The sequence below is a fragment of the Lactuca virosa genome, chromosome 4 (genome assembly GCF_052849685.1).
Source record: "Lactuca virosa cultivar CGN04683 chromosome 4, Lactuca_virosa_CGN04683_v6, whole genome shotgun sequence".
Lineage (NCBI taxonomy): Eukaryota > Viridiplantae > Streptophyta > Magnoliopsida > Asterales > Asteraceae > Lactuca > Lactuca virosa.
In genome coordinates this window covers 39,038,092-39,058,871 of record NC_136429.1, presented here as the reverse complement: position 1 = coordinate 39,058,871, position 20,780 = coordinate 39,038,092, and the positions used below count along the sequence as shown (strand labels likewise).

The 20,780-nt window shown below is 35.0% G+C and overlaps 1 protein-coding gene across 1 annotated transcript; it reads right to left on the bottom strand.

Annotated features, from left to right (window-relative positions):
- Nucleotides 1-1,943: 1,943 nt before the first annotated feature.
- ABCG21 (ABC-2 type transporter family protein) lies at nt 1,944-5,243 on the bottom strand. The gene is made up of 5 exons (XM_079041178.1): nt 4,901-5,243; nt 3,982-4,780; nt 3,298-3,495; nt 2,962-3,140; nt 1,944-2,803 (listed from the first exon to the last, which is right to left on the bottom strand). Exons 1-5 carry the CDS (start codon nt 5,123-5,125, stop codon nt 2,153-2,155), a joined length of 2,052 nt encoding a protein of 683 aa, XP_078897304.1. The 5' UTR covers nt 5,126-5,243; the 3' UTR covers nt 1,944-2,152.
- Nucleotides 5,244-20,780: the final 15,537 nt, after the last annotated feature.

The following is a 20,780-nucleotide window of genomic DNA, read 5'->3' as shown; positions in this document are numbered from 1 at the left end:
GGCGTCGGAATCGAAATGACTTTGTCACCCAGGCCTGCCGGCCTAACTGTAGCTAACAGTTGCGGCGCGGGATTGTCGGTCCCGTATAGATCTATACACAAACTCACGTTCTCCCTCCAGGAGACTCTGGTTATAATCTCAGGACTTTTGTTAGTAGTTAGGTAAGTACGCGAAGATGCTCACTCATAAAATGTTATACTAACGATTAAGTGTAGAATAAAATGAATCATTTGAATTTGAATAACTGTTTGTCTAATCCATAACTATAACTATATGGTTTACATGTTTATTCACATTTTATCTATGTTTCGTGATTTGATAATGTAATTGTTCTGTAGACTATACCTTTATAGTTTATATGTTTGTTAATGTATAAACTCTAGAATCGATAAAACCATGTATGGAATCCCAAACTATACCTATTATAGTTTGCATGTATGTTATGTATTCGATTCGTGTATTATACTGAAACTATGACTTTTCCCTTTCCACCCCCGACCGAATGTACAATTCAAGGGTTAGATCTAACACATATCATTATTACCTCCTAACAGATCTAGACTATACTTCCTTAAGGCCCAAAGCCTTTACGTAATCGACATTCGGGCCACGATCCTGAATTAGAAATAACTAGAAAATGGGTGGTACATCCAATTTCAAATGTCCCCAATTTGGGTTTTCTAGGGTTCATGAGGGTTTTCACCCAAATCCTCAAATCCATCAATGAGATGATTGGATTGAGATTGGGATCATTAAAACTACTCAAGGGAGGTTAGAAAACCAAACCCTAACTATCATAACAAGCGAAAATCGACATTGGGGTTTCCCCAAGTCATGAATTCGAATTTGAGAGCTAGAGGAGAAGAGATTCTACCTTAAATGATCTCAATCATTTGTTGTAACTTTATTTCTTGATAGATCTTCACTCCAACATGAAATCCTTTCTAAAATCGACATCTTCTTGGCCTCAAACTCGCTCCATCCTGAAATGGACGAAATAGGCAAAAGGGTTGCACCCTATAATCATGATTATACATATTTAGTCCCTTGTTTGCACCTTTTGACCAAAACTACCCAAATCCCAATATTTTCTATTTTAACTTACCTTAAGGGTTTACATAATAAGTCCTTCCCCGTCCATTTAATAGATTTTCTAGTCCATTTCCCATTAAATGAGTTAACCATTTGGATAAACAGTTTACCAAATCGACACTTTTGCTCCCTTAACTTTGCAATGTTATTATTTAAACTTTTTTCATTCTAATCTTCATATCAAATAACAATATGATCATTCCTTAATGATTTAATTATGTAAATCATGCTTTATTTAATTACTTAATTAATTTAAGAACCTAGTCTTAAATTTAGGATGTTACACTTTGCGACCAAAGCTTGTTGGTTTTTATCAAATATACATGTTAATTCGTACTATTTTATTTTCACTTTTTATATAACAGTACATAAATTTTTATCCAAATTTGTTAAGTATTGAAAATTTCTTTTAAGTTTAAAAAAAATCTGTTTATTTAGATTTTAGTTTATTTTAACAATTTGTAGACGTTAAAAAACAAACAGTTCTTCTTTCAGACTACAAATATTTGGTCCACCTCTTTACTACAGATGTCTGCAGATGTGGTCCGTAGATTGCAACCATTTTGCCTAAGAAAACCAATCAACTCCTAAATGTTTTAGGTTTACTAGAGCTTCATGTCTTGGTAGACTAATTTATTTGTTGGTAGACTAATTTATTTGTTGATCAGTCTCCAAATTAGGAGATTGTTGATTCTTGAGTCTTATGACTAGTGGAAGGACCTAACCGCCATGCAGGTGACAACGGGAATTCAAGGGCGTGATCCCACGGTTTTGAATGCACCATGCAAATTCTTGTTTTCTTTCGTTTATCATACCTTCATGTTCGTTTTCGGTAACATAGTAGTCCACAATTATTAATAAAGGCGATCCAAAATGAGAATAATGATATTAATGAACCAAATATAAAATTGGTACAAATGCAATTATGTAGCAATATACAATTATAAGTAAGTCAACTATTTCTAACTTTTGCATAAATCCCTCTAAATTTATAAATGCTTTTTCTCTTAGTTACTTTGCGGATTTATTTGACACATGAAGAGGTAGAATTCAAGGTCATTTAGTGAGATTTACTCATCCTCAATGCTACATAAGCCACAATCCTGTACCCCACCAACATTACACCCAAAGCAGCGACATCCCACCACAAGTGACCCATACCAAGATATTTGATACCCGGAAAATCTAATACCCTACAGTGAGTGCCCATTCCACACTCATAAACCTCATTTTCGCTATACTGTACTTCCACTAGAAGTTTATAACAATAATGGCTAAACGAGATGTATTTCAACCAACTGATGAATGGTGGAATTTGTTGAATATAATAACCACCTGCTAGTAAAAACACAAGCATGATCACGGATGACAAGGTGGTTGCTTGTTTTAGGTCCATAAGTATGGCTCCCAGGGCTAGTCCAAGTCCTTGTGAAACGAGCACATTGAAAAGAATGATTAGAACTGTTAGCACGAATGTGATGAGTGAAGGCTTAAGACCACCCATCCAATATGAAATGGTTACAAAGATGGTTGGTAGAACAAGTTCCATTGGCAAGTCGCCTGCCATTCTAGCAAAGTAATATGAGGAGAGGCGATACATTGAAGAAGAGCGTTCTCTTATTAGCATTGGTCGCTCTTGAGGGAACGTAAATATGGCATTGGATAGAGGGTAAAAGCCCCAAAATATTGAAAAGAAGAAGAGAAGTCCCACCTGCATATATATCATATGTTCATCAATTAGTAAGCATTTAATGACAAATATAAGCTATTATTTAATGATGATTTGGTACAACAATATTTTTAAAACATAGCATAATAAGTTAGGAGATGTAGTGAGCGGCAGAAAATAACGAAGGACAATCGTGGTACCTGATCTTGCAAGTGTGATGTATCGGAGTGCCACCATAAAAGACCCGATAAGATTGAGACAGACATCACTTGGAAGATTCGTAAACCAGAGTACGATTCGTGCTTCCTCTCTCTAAGACCTCTTTTGAACAAAACTTTAAATTGTGTCCACCAACTTGTGGTCCATCTGTTGTCACAACCTGCGATTGCAAACCACTTATACATTTTAACTTTTCACCAAAATCATTTTCTACTGCATGAGATATTTATGAAGATCACAACTATTGCCTATGGGAATGGGATGTGCATTAATTAATTAAATGACAGTTGAAAAGAAAGATGTTGATTTGAACTTACATCTCGAAGATTGTGGTCCTCTATGAGCACGAGTTGCGTCATGGATATTTCTATGGATGTCGTCTTTGATAAGATGGTGAAGGGTTTTCTTGTATGATGATATTAGAGATTGCTTAATTGAGTTGCGATCTTCATGGGAATCTGCTTTTCCTTGATTATATTGTCTATGATCATCTGGGTTTGTACTAGGTGCAACACCTGTATGTCCATTATAAAAAGATTCATTAGATCTGTATTATTATTTTGACTAATGTTCTAGTATAAAATAAAAGTTCTCAATGCCAGCTAGAACAGAAAACGAATACATCTTCCATCAAGGAGGGAATGAAATCTAATACAATCTCCGGAAACTAATGCTTTTTAAAAAAAAAAAAAAAAATCATATTTGAACTTTTGTGAGTTGTATTTCAATATTTTACTCCATAAATTATTTATTTTAAATTATAATTAAAAGAACTAGCTTCTAAAAGAACCTCAATGAGGATAATATATATAAATATCAAAGAAAACATTTGGAAAATTATACAAACTAACCCATAATATAATAAATGCAACCATAAGATTTGAGTTTGAACATATTGTGGTTAACATATCAAAATTTACGGTTTGCATTTCTAGTTGCATCTATATAAAATTCTTTTCTTCAAACAAAAAAAAAGCATCAAGAACGAAATGCACACATACCATTGGCAAGATCAAGCAGAAAATCAGCCGGGTTCATCAAACTAAACCCGGGCACATATCCAATGGAAGCAAGGTACTCCATAACCCCGCAAGTTTGCCCACTGTAAATCGGGCACCCTTCAGATAACACAACAACCTTATCAAACATCCAATACAATCTACTTGATGGCTGATGAATCGTTGTTACCACACTCCTTCCTCCTCGAGCTAGTCCTTTCAATGTAGCCATGATCCTTAAAGCTGTGGTGGAGTCGAGCCCTGAAGTGGGCTCATCAAGAAGCAGGAGACTCGGGTTCACCAGCATCTCTTGTCCAATACTAACCCGTTTTCTCTCCCCACCAGAAACACCTCGTATAAGTGGCCCTCCCACGATGCTATTGCGACACCTTGTTAGACCAAGTTCGATTATGATTAGCTCAGCTTGCTCTACTTTCTCTTCTATGGTCAAACTCTTGGGCAACCTCAACATGGCAGCGTAGGTTAAAGTTTCTAAAACAGTTAAGTGTGGGTATAACACGTCATCTTGTGTCACGAAACCAATTTTTCTTTTCACAGAGCTTGAGAAGGATTGGCCGTTGTAAGTTATGCTGCCTGACGTCTTTCCAGGTAGTCTACCTCCAAGGGCGGTTAGTAAGGTGGTTTTTCCACTGCCGGATGGGCCTAACATCGCTAGTAATTCCCCTGGTCTGACTACGCCACTGACTCCATTCAGAAGAATCCGGGTTCTTTTTGATTCAGATGAACTAAAACAATGGTCGTCTCCAGATTGCAACTTAATAGTGTAAACCAAATCTTCAAACTAAGAATTTGTAAAACAAATGCTTAATGGTTAGCGAAAGTCAACGTGATAACTTAAAATAGTGATTCCTTATAATTAAATGTTTAGCTCGCAAAATATATGAAATGAAATATGCTGTACCTTGAGAGTAATTGGACGTAAAGATTCGCGTAAAAAAGGTAGTTGTGAAGGTGGTGATTGAGTTTGATTTGCGACTCCAGATTCCAAGGTTGGGTCCATGTTTGTAGTTGACACCGGTGGTTCAGCATGAACGGTGGAGTTATCCATTCTTGTGTTAACTTGAGGTACTCTTGGACTGCTTGATGAGACACTAGAAATATTGGATTCAAACTCAAGAACTGGCATGTTTACGAGAGAAGGAAGACAAATCGAAGTGTAAATGTGTATAAATCGGATTAGAGCATGGGTATGAGAAAGGGAAATAGCCAAATAGGTTCACATGCATAAGAAAAGAGAAGATGGGTAAGCTTTTAAAGAAAAAGAAGCACGGGTGCAGATTGAAAGATAGTGATGTGAATGAGTCATCATATAACTACAGTGCCTTGAAGTGTCTAGGGGTGGTGCAATCGACAGAAAATAAAATGCTTTGTTTGTTGGGCCCGCATGAAATAAGTTAATATGTTTATCAAGTCAAACGTTTTGTTTTGTTTAATACGAAAAATGTAATATCAATTCTAAATTTCATGGTGGCGTAATATCTATGAAAATATGTAAATATTAATAGTGGGTCGTTGTAAATGGTTTGAAAGCAATATACTTATTTAAAAATCAAATAACATTATAATTGAAGTTATGCAAAATTAAAAACCATAATTGTTCTTGGTAATATTATTAATAATTAATTATAAATATATGCGGATCAAGCAAGCAAAGCCAAATGTGATGCTCCATTTATATTATAAAAGAATGTTATTTAGGCTCAACTCCGTCCAATTTTTAAACCATGGAATGTTATGATTTAGATTCTCCACTCCTTACTTTCACTTTTTAAAAATATACATTAAAATGTTGCACAAAACTGCTTAAAGGTAAATATAGTGTAATTGTGGCTAGTGCTCATGGAGTCAAGGTAGTTCCAAGTTCCCACCATCCGATATATTGAAGTTTGTCGTTTTGCAACCTGAAAATTAACGATCATGCAAACATTGACTAGCATCCTAAATGAATTGGATGATACCGTATTACCATGGTATTCAAATTTTTGTATCATTACCATACTAAGATTGCTCATTTTGGTATGGTACTACCAACTAAACATATTGGCTATCAAATTTCTTAATTTGATTGGTAACATATTGGTTGGTTTTCCATGATATAATTTTGACAGCCCTATTATTTTTACATATAACATCTACAAGATAGGTTGTCCATACTTAAAATCATCAAAACTACGTTGTTTTAGTGATTTTTGTAAACGGTTAAGTGCATTTTATAGATGTTATCTGCAAAAATGGTGGATCCCACACATTCGAAATATAATAACCTTATTTTTTTGTCTTTTTCTTTAACCTTGCAAAAAAAAATCAAAATGCTTTCAACATGAGTCTCCAATACATAGCTCTTAATGTTACTTCCAAACATCAGTCTTGTTACAAAGATAACACATTACAGTAAATGCATGTATTAATGACGACGCCTTTAGTGGCGATGCAAGAAATAGTGGCGACACTTTTACGTGTCGTTGCTAATGCTTTTGTTTCCACTAAAGGCGCAACTAGTAGTGTCTATTAAGTACAATCTGTGTGAGAGTTTTTGGAAGAACCCCAACTGTTGATTAGTGCTCTCAATCCAATTATTGGAAATCAATTGCTCATCGACTAAAGGCAATAGTGGCGACGGCTTGTCACTGTAAATACATAAAAAAAAAACCGCAACATTTCCTTCATGATTATGTCACATGTCGCTATGTGTCATTGCTAAATGCTTTTGTAGTTAACCTGTGACATCCCCATTTTCACCGCCAGAAAATACCGATTTTGTTTATGTTTTATAAAAATCAGAGTACCTCTTTTAATAAAAGTGTTGCGGAATTTATTCCCTGAAAAAAAACATGATAAATACGTTATCAAAGCATTTCCGAAGAAATGTATTTTTATTCATTTTAAAACATTTGGGATGTCATCGTCAATACATAAACATAAGTATAAACAGAACTTACATTTATTTACACTAGTGATTTACATCTCTTTAATCTCTCAGTGTAAAGTAGTTTCGTATCGACACATGTGATACAAATAAGCTTGAGTGGGTCAGGTTGGGAAACCTGGTGAGTACATAGGGGTTTCAACCCACAATAATATAATTATTATGTTTAAGCATCAAACAACTAATACACCCAATTACCCACCCCCATTATCTTCATTACTCTTAAGGATCTACCCTAAGAATCAGCTATTCCTCGTTCATTCATTCGTAAGGATTATCCTAAGGAATAGGCACGGAATCTATCGTTGCCAGGGTTTTCTCAATAGGCACGAAATCCATAGCTGCCAGACGCTAACTCCATAATCGTCGGGGTTATGATGTTCTCTATTAGGCGCTTCTGCCGGTAGAGTCCTTTTTAGGCGCATCTCCCAGGGTTATCTCGTTTATTGACAGTATCGTTTTCGAGAGTCCACTCGCAATACAGGTCAATGGTTTTTTAGAGTACACCGGTGAAAACATCATTCACAACACCTACAGGTTGCGTGCCTGCTAGTGTTCCACTGGACTGTCTACAATAGTGCGTGGTTATCATCCATACTCTGCTAGATGACGGGGCCATCATTTGGGAAAAAGGCTTCTCACATCGTCCACCTCTCACCCTCTCCTCATGGTCTATATTACCTCTTAACTTATCGTCCAACTTATTTTTCATCTACCCATGTTTTACCCAACATATTATGTAGATATAAATACGTATACAGTTTAAATCATATAAAACTCGTATAAAATCGTTCATCCAGCATAGATAGCAAGCATACAGATAATATGCACACATAACACGTAGTTTATATAAAATACTTCATATCTATGTGTAAGATGAAAGTAACTATGCACTCACTAGTTAAAGTGATGATTCCAAACTCGGGCAGCGCTTCGCTTTTAACGATTCTATTTTCCTTCGACGAAACCTAGCATTATTATCGCTAAGTTTTAGTCTAATCTTTATTGCGACTAATTATTAGTCTAGATTCATCATTAACTCAAAGTCTACTTTCATGATCTATTAAGTAAGGAACAACCAGGTAGGATCATATCGGAGGTAGGGTCCGTTTGGTATACGAAGTATACTGTTTGGAAATCCCACTTTAAACACCTCACTAAATCACAGCCTAGACATCATTCTCGTAAGTAGATCAATCAGTATAACGACTTTGAATCACTGATAAATCTTATTTATAGGTTCATAATAACGATATTATATTTATAACATATGCTATACTAAAGATAGGGTAGACATAGCTCACTTACAGCGGGTTTTCTCGAAAACCGGGCTCCGCCGAAGCAGAGTTTCTGAGTCGAAGGGCTTTTTTGCTCGGGGCTTCGGGAGCCTCGGGGCTTCCTTCGGGTAATAGGGGGTTTATCTAGACTTTAGGGGGCTTAAGGGAGGCTAGAGAGAGAAAGTAGAGAGAGAAAGTGAAGTTGGATGGTGTGGAGAATGAAGGGAACCCGGCACCTCTATTTATAGGCTTCCTGGCAGCTCGACTCGTCGAGTCAACCTCCAAATCGTCGAGTCCATGCCACATGTCAGCTTTCTGCTGGCAAAACGTGTGTGGCCTACATTGTGCCATGTCACCCCTTTTGCAGCAGCACCCTGACGACTTCTAAACCCCGTAACTTCATATACGAGCTCCGTTTTCGACATTCTTTATATCCAAGCGTAGGTAAGAAGAATATCTACAACTTTCATTTTGACTCCGTCGGCTAATTCTCGACCGATCGTAAATTTAATAGTAGGAGGAGATTATACCGTTAAATGACCGCGAAAAATTCGTAACTCCTTCATACGGACTCCGTTTTCGTCTGTCTTTTTATCGTTGTGTTCCTATTAATGAGATCTTCAACTCTTATTTAGGTCGCGTAGGCCAAAAACCGCTCGAACTAAATTCGAGTTTCGTGACGTGCAGTGTTATGCCAAATCTTAAAAAAATTCATAACTTCCTCATACGAAGTCAGATTTGGGCGTTCTTTTTTGTATGTTCTCGGTTTAACGTATACTACAACTTTTGTTTAGATCACTAAGGCTAAAAAATCAGCTATCGTAAATTCACTATTTACGTCTCCCGGTGCTATGCCGTTTCCGTCGCGAAACTTCGACGGGTCATAACTTCTTCGTTATAACTCGGATTTCGGCGTTCTTTATATGTACGGAACCCTTGTATCATATACTAACACTTGGTTAAGATTACTCCTTCTAAATAATCTTCCATCAAAAAGTCATTTTTGACGCTTATTGTCTTTAAATTGACTAGCCCGAATCTGCGGGCGTTACAATTATCTCCAGCTTAGGATGATTACGTCCCGGAATCATCAACGAAACAGGTTTGTATAATGACTCCATACGTTATCCCTTCATCCCAAGTAATAATCGTATCTTCTATGTTGCTTCAAACGAGTATCTAACTCTTGGACTCCATAACTGCAGGCGGTGCTCGATCTTGCACCTACTCCCTATCTCACGTTGGACTCCAAATTATGACCTTCAAGTCACAATCTCGATCCTTACTAGAGACTGCTTCTTCTTTTTAACAAACTTAAAATAAGTTCTTTTATTACTATTATGGATCGATGTGTCGTGTTCTAATGACCTATCATCGTATGTTGCAACGTTTAGACTCAGGTCTCTGAGAGTCAAAATTCCAGAACAGACTATACATTCCTTCATGTTCTAATGTGATATAATCACATCTTAAAAGTTAACACTCCTAGATACATGCAACTATCGCGATACCTCTTCTGATCGCTTTGATTGTCTTTCACTTCAATCTTCTAGCTTAAGTCAGATGCTACATCGGACTCGGTTCTCTGAACCATGTAACATACTCGTCTTAGTCGGACTCAATTTGATATGACCACTAGGGTCGGAATAACAGCAATATTCTTAGTCTGTACCGAAACAATGGTAACGACATACTTAAATAAAACGGAATCAATTACTAGCTTCTTGGTAACCTTGTGACTTTCCCTGATCCAAGTGCGAGTCCTGTACTTCCGGTAGTATAGGCCTCTACTACCATTCACACCTACTCATACTCGTCCCAAGTATTGTCACGCAGTTCTCCAAGTCATTGTCAAAAAAACAATTTTAACACATACAAATGTGTCCAAACAATCATATAATTTTCCCTAGACTCTACTAGGACTTTTTCCATGCGTATCTTCAATCATCAACTCGGTTGGTGATGGAAATGTCAGACGATGGAATAACTTCATGGATTATACAAAAAATCTTTCTTTCTGCTAATCGAAAGTGTACTTCTCCCATACTAGACGTATTATTTAAAGGCAAGATATCACTCTTACGATATCTTCCGATAGGTACCACTCAGTATCGTAAGCCTTCTCATTTCCTCCATTTACTCAATTCACTACGAGTCTTCACCATGATGTTTTGCACACCAAAGCAGTAGTTTGGTATGTCGAGACGAGAATATAGATAGAGGAAGGTTTAGACGCGTACTCCTCCTTATTACTTCAAAAAATTACATGACAGTTCTAATATCGTAATTAAACATTTAGAAATCAGAACACATAAAGTTTCCAGATCCGGTCGGCAACAGACCATAGATCCGATCAAACAATAGCATCATAAAGCATCACAAATCATTTAGCACATAAAAGCAATTTAGACATCCTCCCTAAATGAGCTAGTGCCCGTGTCTATTCAGGTGTACTTCCTAAGATATATTAGACACACTCCTCACGATGATCGCTTAGCATTCTAAGTTTAAGTCTAGAAATAAATCCTTATTCCTAGTTCGCTTAAACTAATGCTCTGATACCAACTGTGACATCCCCATTTTCACGGCCAGAAAAGACCGATTTAGTTTATGCTTTATAAAAAACAGAGTACCTCTTTTAATAAAAGTGTTGCGGAATTTATTCCCTGAAAAAAACCATGATAAATATGTTATCAAAGCATTTCCGAAGAAATGTATTTTTATTCATTTTAAAACATTTGGGATGTCATCGTCAATACAGAAACATAAGCATAAACAGAACTTATATTTATTTACACTTGTGATTTACATCTCTTTAATCTCTCAGTGTAAAGTATCTTCGTATCGACACCTGTGATACAAATAAGCTTGAGTGGGTCAGGTTGGTAAAACTGGTGAGTACATAGGGTTTTCAACCCACAATAATATAATTATTATGTTTAATGTAACACCCAAATTTCAAAACGATTTTTCACATTTTATAAAACACGTTTTCATTCATAATCGTTATAAAAACACCATTGTATCACATAACATCATATCCCAAGATCATAATAAAATCTCCCCGCGTGTGTACTGATCAAGCCGGCGCCTTCCCGCAATCCTCGCTGGTACCTAAGACACATAACACAACACTGTAAGCATAAATGCTTAGTGAGTTCCCCAAAATACCACACATAACACATATTAGCCACTCGAGGCTATAACTCTATTTGACACTCTGGTCAAAGTGTCTCTGTGGGACCCCCCCCCCCCCCCCAGTCCCATAACTCTGTGGGCCCTCTGGCCCTAACTCTATGGGTCCTCTGACCCTAACTCTGTGGACCTTCCGGTCCTAACTCTGAAAACTCTGTAACATACATAGCATATAACACATAGAAATCACATCATGCAAAAGCATACACAATACTCTGTCTCATAGCTCTAATTACCACTCTAGGTAAAGTATAGTGAGAAGACTCACCTCGGGTAACTCGGTAAAGCTCGAACTCTGTAATGTCGGGTCTAGCCTCCGCCTAATCATATGAAATAAACACTCTGAATCAATACATCTCTCAAGGCTAGACTATTCCTCCTCTTAGTACTCTCAGAAGGGTAAAAGACCATTTTACCCCTCTCATGGCTCAAAGACCCTAAAGTTGACCAAACCCTAAAAGTCAATAAAGGTCAACGGTCAAACTTTGACCCGACTCGCCGAGTGCACAAATGTGACTCGGCGAGTTCAGTCGTGAACTCGAGTCCTCTATTCCCCCTCTGACTCACTGTGTCATTCCCCCAACTCGGCAAGTCACTCACTGAGTGATTCACGGGAAACCCTAACCCTACTCGCCGAGTCTGTCCTTGGACTCGGCGAGTTCATGTCATGCACCAACTCAAATGACCTCCTGAGGTCAGATCTGTTCCTCTAATCCCTAGATCTGGCCTTCCCAACCACTATAATCACGTAAAGTCTCGATCTTGATGCACAAGCAACATTTATATGACCATATATGATGATTTAGCCCCACATACCTTAACCCAAGGCCATGACCTCTATTGTTCTTCATAAAGCTTGATGAATAAGGCTCTCTGGACCTCTATGGATCCAGATCCAAAGCCTTATCACCAGAAGGGGCTATTTGGACATCAAATCTAACCAACAAAGGGTCTAAGAAACCCTAAATCCATATGATCATCATAAGAACAGAAGGAGAGTCGAATTACTACCTCAAATGTGAAGATCTTAGCTCCAAATCCACAGAATAGCAACCTCCTATGCTTCCTCTTGGCTAGTACCTCCTTCTTCTTGCTAAACAACACTTCCAAGGTCAAGAATGGCTTCCTTTCTCTCTCAAAACGCTCAAGCACTCTAGGGTTTCTCTCTATGGTCTGGTAGCCGCCATTGAAGGCCATAAGGGCCTTTAAATAGGTCCCAAACCCAAGAAATTAGGGTTTCATTAAACAGCGTGGACTCGCCGAGTCCATGTATGGACTCGCCGAGTCCAGTCATTAACCCGGATGGAGATTCGCGACTCTACTCGGCGAGTCTGAGCGCCTACTCGCCGAGTCTCTCTCCAAAACTCAATAAAATACATAATTTAAGATACCTGGGAATCCGGATGTTACATTTAATCATCAAACAATTAATGAACGCAATTACCCACCCCCATTATCTTCATTACTCTTAAAGATCTACCCTAAGAATTGGTTATTCCTCGTTCATTCATTCCTAAGGATTATCCTAAGGAATAGGCACGAAATCCATCGTTGCCAGGCTTTTCTCAATAGGCACTAAATCCATAGCTGCCAGACGCTAACTCCATAGTCGTCGGGGTTATGATGTTCTCTATTAGGCAATTCTGCCGGTAGAGTCCTTTTTAGGCGCATCTGCCAGGGTTATCTCGTTTGTTGACATTATCGTTTTTGAGAGTCCACTCGCATTACAGGTCAATAGGTTTTTAGAGTACACCGGTGAACACATCGTTCACAACACCTACAGGTTGCGTGCCTGCTAGTGTTCCACTTGACTGTCTAGAATAATCTGTGGTTATCATCCATATTCTGCTAGATGACGGGGCCATCATTTGGGAAAAAAGCTTATCACATCGTCCACCTCTCACCCTCACCTCATGGTCTATATTACCTCTCAACTTATCGTCCAACTCATTTTTCATCTACCCATGTTTTACCCAACATATTATGTAGATATAAATACGTATACTGTTTATATCATATAAAACTCGTATAAAATCGTTCATCCAGCATAGATAGCAAGCATACAGATAATATGCACACATAGCACGTAGTTTATATAAAATACTTCATATCTATGTGTAAGATGAAAGTAACTATGCACTCACTTGTTAAATTGATGATTCCAAAACTCGGGCAACGTTTCGCTTTTAACGATTCTATTTTCCTTCGACGAAACCTAGCATTATTATCGCTAAGTTTTAGTCTAATCTTTATTGCGACTAATTATTAGTCTAGATTCATCATTAACTCAAAGTCTACTTTCATGATCTATCAAGTAAGGAACAACCAGGTAGGATCATATCGGAGGTATGGTCTGTTTAGTATACGAAGTATACTGTTTGGAAATCCCACTTTAAACACCTCACTAAATCACAGCCTACACATCATTCCCGTAAGTAGATCAATCAGTATAACGACTTTGAATCACTGATAAATCTTATTTATAGGTTCATAATAACGATATTATATTTATAACATAAGCTATACTAAAGATAGGGTAGGCATAGCTCACTTACAGCGGGTTTTCTCGAAAACCGGGCTCCGCCGGAGCAGGGTTACTGAGCCGACGGGCTCTTTTTCTCGGGGCTTCGAGAGCCTCAGGGCTTCCTTCGGGTTCTAGGGGGTTTATCTAGACTTTAGGGGGCTTAAGGGAGGCTGGAGAGAGAAAGTAGAGAGAGAAAGTGAAGTTGGATGGTGTGGAGAATGAAGGGAACCCGACACCTCTATTTATAGGCTTCCTGGCAGCTCGACTCGCCGAGTCAACCTCCTACTCGTCGAGTCCATGCCACATGTCAGCTTTCTGGTGGCAAAACGTGTGTGGCCTACATTGTGCCACGTCACCCCTTTTGCAGCAGCACCCTGCCGACTTCTAAACCCCGTAACTTTCTCATACAAGCTCCGTTTTCGACGTTCTTTATATCCACGCGTAGGTAAAACAATATCTACAACTTTCATTTTGACTCCGTAGGCTAATTCTCGACCGATCTTAAATTTAACAGTAGAAGGAGATTATACTGTTAAATGACCGCGAAAAATTCGTAACTCCTTCATACGGAATCCGTTTTCGTCTGTCTTTTTATCGTTGTGTTCCTATTAATGAGATATTCAACTCTCATTTAGGTCACGTAGGCCAAAAACAACTTGAACTAAAATTCGAGTTTCGGGCCGTGCACTCCTATGCCAAATCTTAGAAAATTCATAACTTCCTCATACGAAGTCAGATTTGGGCGTTCTTTTTTGTATGTTCTCGGTTTAACGTATGCTACAACTTTTTTTAGATCACTAAGGCTAAAAAGTCCTCTATCGTAAATTCACTATTTACGTCTCCCGGTGCCGTGTCGGTTCCGTCGCGAAACTTCAACGGGTCATAACTTCTTCGTTATAACTCGGATTTCGGCGTTCTTTATATGTACGGAACCCTTGTAACATATACTAACACTTGTTTAAGATTACTACTTGTAAATAATCTTCCATAAAAAAGTCATTTTTGACGTTTATTGTCTTTAAATTGACTAGCCCGAATCTGCGGGCGTTACATAACCTCTCCAATTTGCCTTCTTTTCCCTATTACGTAATGATGAAGGCTTAGACTGATCCACCAAAAATAGCTCCAACCATTTATCCGATTATAGGCGCCACCAGCCACTCACACACTTCTTTTCTCTTTCTCTTCTCCACCGATGATGATTTCATGTCACCGCCTGCTCCTTCCTTACTTACAATTGTTTACTGATCCAATGGCGATGACTCCGATAATATCTCTGATTACAGGCGTCGCCAGCCACCCCATACCTCATTTCTCTTTCTTTTTCTTTTCTCCACTAGTAGGGATTTTTGGCCATTACCTGGTCCTTGCCTCATTTATCTCCGTTCATCAATAGCACCAAATTTCCATCTTAAGTTAACTGCCCGTAAATATAACCATATATTCTCTTCATCTCATTTAACTAACTTCTCTTTTTTCTTCATGTAAGCCCCACCTAGGCTACCACAACACCACCACCACCACCTGCCTCCGATCAGCACTGTGCACTACCACCGGGGTACCGTCTTAAGAAGACTGTCACATGTAATGTAAATAAATGAATGTATGTATATATGTGTATGTGTATTTGTATGCAAAGATTTATAATTAGGTGTGTGTGTACATATATAAATCTATACTATATATAAAACATATTAGTCATATTTTGAATTTTAAGAGGTACAAGATACAAAGCTTTTTGTACATATCAATTATGCATAACAAAACCATTAATATTTGCCAAAATTTTGAAGACTTGAATTAAGTAAGGTTATTAGTAAATTAATTTAGAATAAAATAACAATTTTAAAATATTAAATTCATCAATATAAGTTAATTTACATTTCTTAAACTTGATACCGATAATAATTAATTTACATCAAATGTATAAACATACAATATAAATATAAGTTCTAAACATAAATATTTTAATTAAAACTGGTAATTTTTCTTATTAAATAAGTTAGTCGCCGATCTTCATTAAGCATTTTCCATATATATTAGGCACTTTCAAACATATCTAATATCATCAAACACATAAATAACATTATGAAGTGTTTAACAATAATGTACTTAAGAAATCCTCAGGCACTTTCACATGCCTATATACGCATATTCATACATAATACAAACATATATTCAAGTTTGGAATACAAATATATATATATATATATATATATATATATATATATATATATATATATATTTGTATTCCAACTTAATTCTTATGAACTTTTTTAGGCAATAATAAAACTATTGTGACTTAATTAGATTATAATATGCTTTGAAAGTGCTAAATATGTTAATGCTTAATGAAAAGTTAGTGATTTATTTCATGTCTTAATAAGCTTGGAAAGTGCTTACTATCAACAATTGATATTGAGTGTTATGGTAAGCTAATTAGGTACAAATGGGTGTATAAGGAAATGGGTTTATAATCATCCATATAATTTCATCATTTACGGTAGATGCGCATGAACCTGATCATGCATTCAATTAATATATATATGCTTTGGATCCTATGAGAAACAAAAATTACATGAGATATTGAAAGAAATGAATAAAATGCATGTTTTTCACGAACCAAAGACAAAAATGATTAGATGATACAAAAGTAATATGATTCACAAGAATTTCCCAAAAAAACTGGTTCAATGATTCATTTTTTGGATTGTTAACTAAAATTATTCAAAAAGAAAATCAGCCTTTGAGTCGTTACAAAAATAACTAATATGTTTTTTCGACCAATTTTTTTTCTAAATCGAGTTATTTTTTATTATTTAATGATTTATTTATTTGTTTCACCAAAAAACCGATGCAAATGACCTGTTTTTTTATGTTTCCCACGAAAATTTTGTTTTAGCTCATCTTATATATATATATATATATATATATATATATATATATATATATATATGAGTAGGATCAATTGAGAACACCAAAAAGGTTGAGAACGTGACAACACATCTGAGCCATCTAAATATTCAAATCTAAGGCTATTATCAAACGGGTAATTTATGTTAATTCTAAAACTATTTGTAGTAAAGTGTAACTTTTAAAATTGCATAAGGGTATAAAAGTAATTGAAACTTTAGGTCAATCCTAGAATTTCTCATTCTCACTCTTATTTCCATTAAAGATTGCCGTCTCCATATTCATCCCCCTCTCAAACGATTTTCATAGCCCTATCGGATCTGCAAGTAGATTTCCAATCGGCCTTCTGCAACTCGATCTGCAATTGGTCTCCTACAACTCAATTATGGTCTCGATTAACGACCTTCAAAAACCCTAATTTTATAAGTATACACACTCTCATTTCGTGCGGTGGCAACAGCAGCAGTTAATCGTATCCTCTGAGCTTTGTAACCCTAGAGTAACAAAATCATCATTCGATTCGATGGTAAGTTAACACAACTTTTTGATCAATCACTCCGTTTCTCATATTAGTTCCTGTCCTTGATATTCACTTCCATGGAGTTTAAATTTCTTTCTGTGCGTATCAGGCGCCTAAGAAAGAGAAAGCCCCTCCACTGTCATCTAAGCCCGCCAAGTCCGACGGCGGAAAGCAGAAAAAGAAGATCAAATTTTGATTTACTTAAACTTCTATTGTTTGAAATGTCACGTTTTTGTTGGATTTATCATTTATTCGCTTAGTTTTTGTGGTAATTTACTCATGATTTGGTATACTTTGAGTTATAATTTCTTGTTCATGGTTTGAGTTTCTGAATAATAGCAATGTAATTCTTCATAGTTTGATTCTCAGTCTCCAATTCTGATCAATTTCGCATATGCAAGTGCTAATTTTCTTCGTTCTGCATTTGGTTCTACAATTCAAACAAACAAACAAACAGATCGAGTAATAACAAAGGTTGTGAAGGGTATATACATGTAATATTAGTCATATTTTACTTATATATTTATCAGTGAATAAAATTGTTTTGGTTTCTTTTGATTGTCAGTACCTTCAACCAAATTCATCACACAATCGACCTTCCCCTTGAAAGATAGCCAAGCAGACTTGGAATCATATTCACAGAAAAAGATTGTGCACAGAAGTTGATTGAACTCGATGATGTATGGGTATTTGAATATGGATTTTTATAGAGGTCCTTTGGAGTTGTTTGAGAAGATGAAATTTGAAGAATTTGAGCTAAAGGAGAATGAAAAACTGTATTATGTTCTATATTTTTCATATGTAAGTTATATTATATTTTGATGAATTCATTTATGATAGAATGTGTATTTTATTTATGAATAGCAGTGTATTCATTTGTGAATAGCAGTGCATTCATGTGTGAATGAATGTACTTATTTATGATTAGAGGTATTCATTTATTCATTTGTGAATACCAAGGTTTTAATTTGTTAATAACAATGTATTCATTTGTGAATAACAGTGTAATCATGTGTGAATAAGTATATTTATTTATGATTAGTGGTATTCTTTTATGAAGAAATTATAATTTTTACACTCCTTTTATTTTCAGTTAATTAAAAAAAGAATTGTATTACTTATAAATTAGTGTGTATTCATTTGTGATTGGAGTAGTATTAGGTTTTTTAAATTAAAAAAATTCGTTTATGAATACAAATATATTGATTTGGGTTCGATTTCTATTTATCTTTTTGAAAAAAAAAAACTTGAAATAGGAGAAAAAAATTATTTTTTTAAGAAAAAAAATTAAATTTTTTTTCCAATTTTAAAATATTTTTTGGTAATTTTTCATATATTCCATTAATAAGAAAAATAAAAAATCGAATAATTTTTTCTTTTTTGGTAACTGACCCTAAATTTAAGAGAATTTGATTGAAGTTAATTTAATTAAAATATACAATTACGAATATGCTCTTATATATTGATTGGTCCAGAATTATTCTCGCGTTCTCAACCTTTTAGGTGTTCTCATTTGATATATATATATATATATATATATATATATATATATATATATATATATATATATATATATATATATATATATATATATAGAAGTAGGTTCATGCGAAAACATAAATATCTTGCAAAAACGCGAAAACAGATTTTATCTTATAAAAATCAAACACATGTACTATAAAATAATAAATTTATTATCAATAAATTAAAGATAGTAAGTTTACATTGGATGGTGTTATGGTAATATAGATTTAAAGACAGTTTTAATAAAAAAAAATTTCATGTGCTTTAATCATTTTTAAATTCATGTTTTCATAATAAAAATGTTAAAAATCATACTTTGCTAATATGAAACAATTTCTCATCTATCATCGATTATCATCATGTATTTCAAAGTTTGGATGAATTATTTTCCAAAATATAATGTTGAGGTGACACAATCTCATAGGTTTTTCTTGTTTTCGCGTTTTCGCAAATTATTTGCATTTTCTTATGAACCCTCCACTGTGTGTATATATATATATATATATATATATATATATATATATATATATATATATATATATATATATATATATATATATATATATATATATATACATGCAATATGTGTCAGGGTGAGACTCAATTAAATTTTCAAATTAATCTCCAATTTGATCTCTCTCCTCTCCTATTCCACGCAACCATGAAGAAAAAGGTGAAACAAAGTATATATTAATTAGCATCTTGTTTTCCATGAGTGGGAAAAAGAGAATGGAAGTGGCGGATGAAAGGAAAAAGTTAATATAAATAAATATGTAGTGTCAAATTGAATTCCATGGTGTATCGACAAAGACTTCAGTTTTTTGGCAGACATTCTTTAATAATATATGTGAGACTTGTATACTACACAAGTTGATTAAAAACAAAGTTAAATATCAATGTGTAAATATTAAGCATTTTTTGAAGTCAAATTTTGAAAGAAATACAAATGAAATGATGAAATAAATTAGTAATTCAATCTATACTAATAAAAAATTATTAAAATATTTTAAATAATTGTGCTGAATATCAATGTGTAAAAATTAAAATTTTTTTAACTAAACTTTCAAAATAAATATAAATGAAATGATGATAAGTAGGTAATTGAATCTATACTAATAAAAAACACTATTGACATAATGTAAATAATTGTTATGAATCAAAAATTTCCAAAGACTTTTTTAAATATATTATTAGATGTCATATTGTTAAGTTTATCGTAATTGTCTATAAGTAATATTTTTAATTTATATTTTCTTTTAACTTTGGACAATGCAACGTGCAATTATCCATGAGTATACACCAGTTGCCTAAAAAGCAACCCTACTTTCGGCAGCAAATATCTTTCACTCTATTGTCATCGCAAAACATACAACCAATGTAAAGTGTCTTCTTTGAAATGTGAAAGGAATCCTTTTATCTGAAGGCGTCAAATGCATTATTGGAATAAACGTAGTATATTACCTTCAGAAATTATCCTTTCTTTTATAACACATTTGCCCAACCTTATAACCCATAGCATCGTTCCATTACACAACCCACATTTCTGATCAATATTCTTTAGTAACATAACTGGAACACCGACATTAATATTAACTTATGAATTGGAAGACCTGGCAGTTCAAGACTATTTATTACATCAAGCGAGTATAGACTTTCATCCAAGTTATCGTGAAGAAAATATGAATGACAAATACTATCTGAACTCAAGTGTTCTCTTTCAGCTCCAGAGAATAATGATAAGAAACGATCGTTTATTTCTTGAGCGACTTCATTTTTCAATGCAAAGATTTCTCTTTCTTGAAAAAAAAACATCGAATTCTTTACATTTTGAAGAATATAAGGATAGACAAATTCAATTAATGAACCAATCGCATCAAATGAATCAATAATGAGAAGATAATT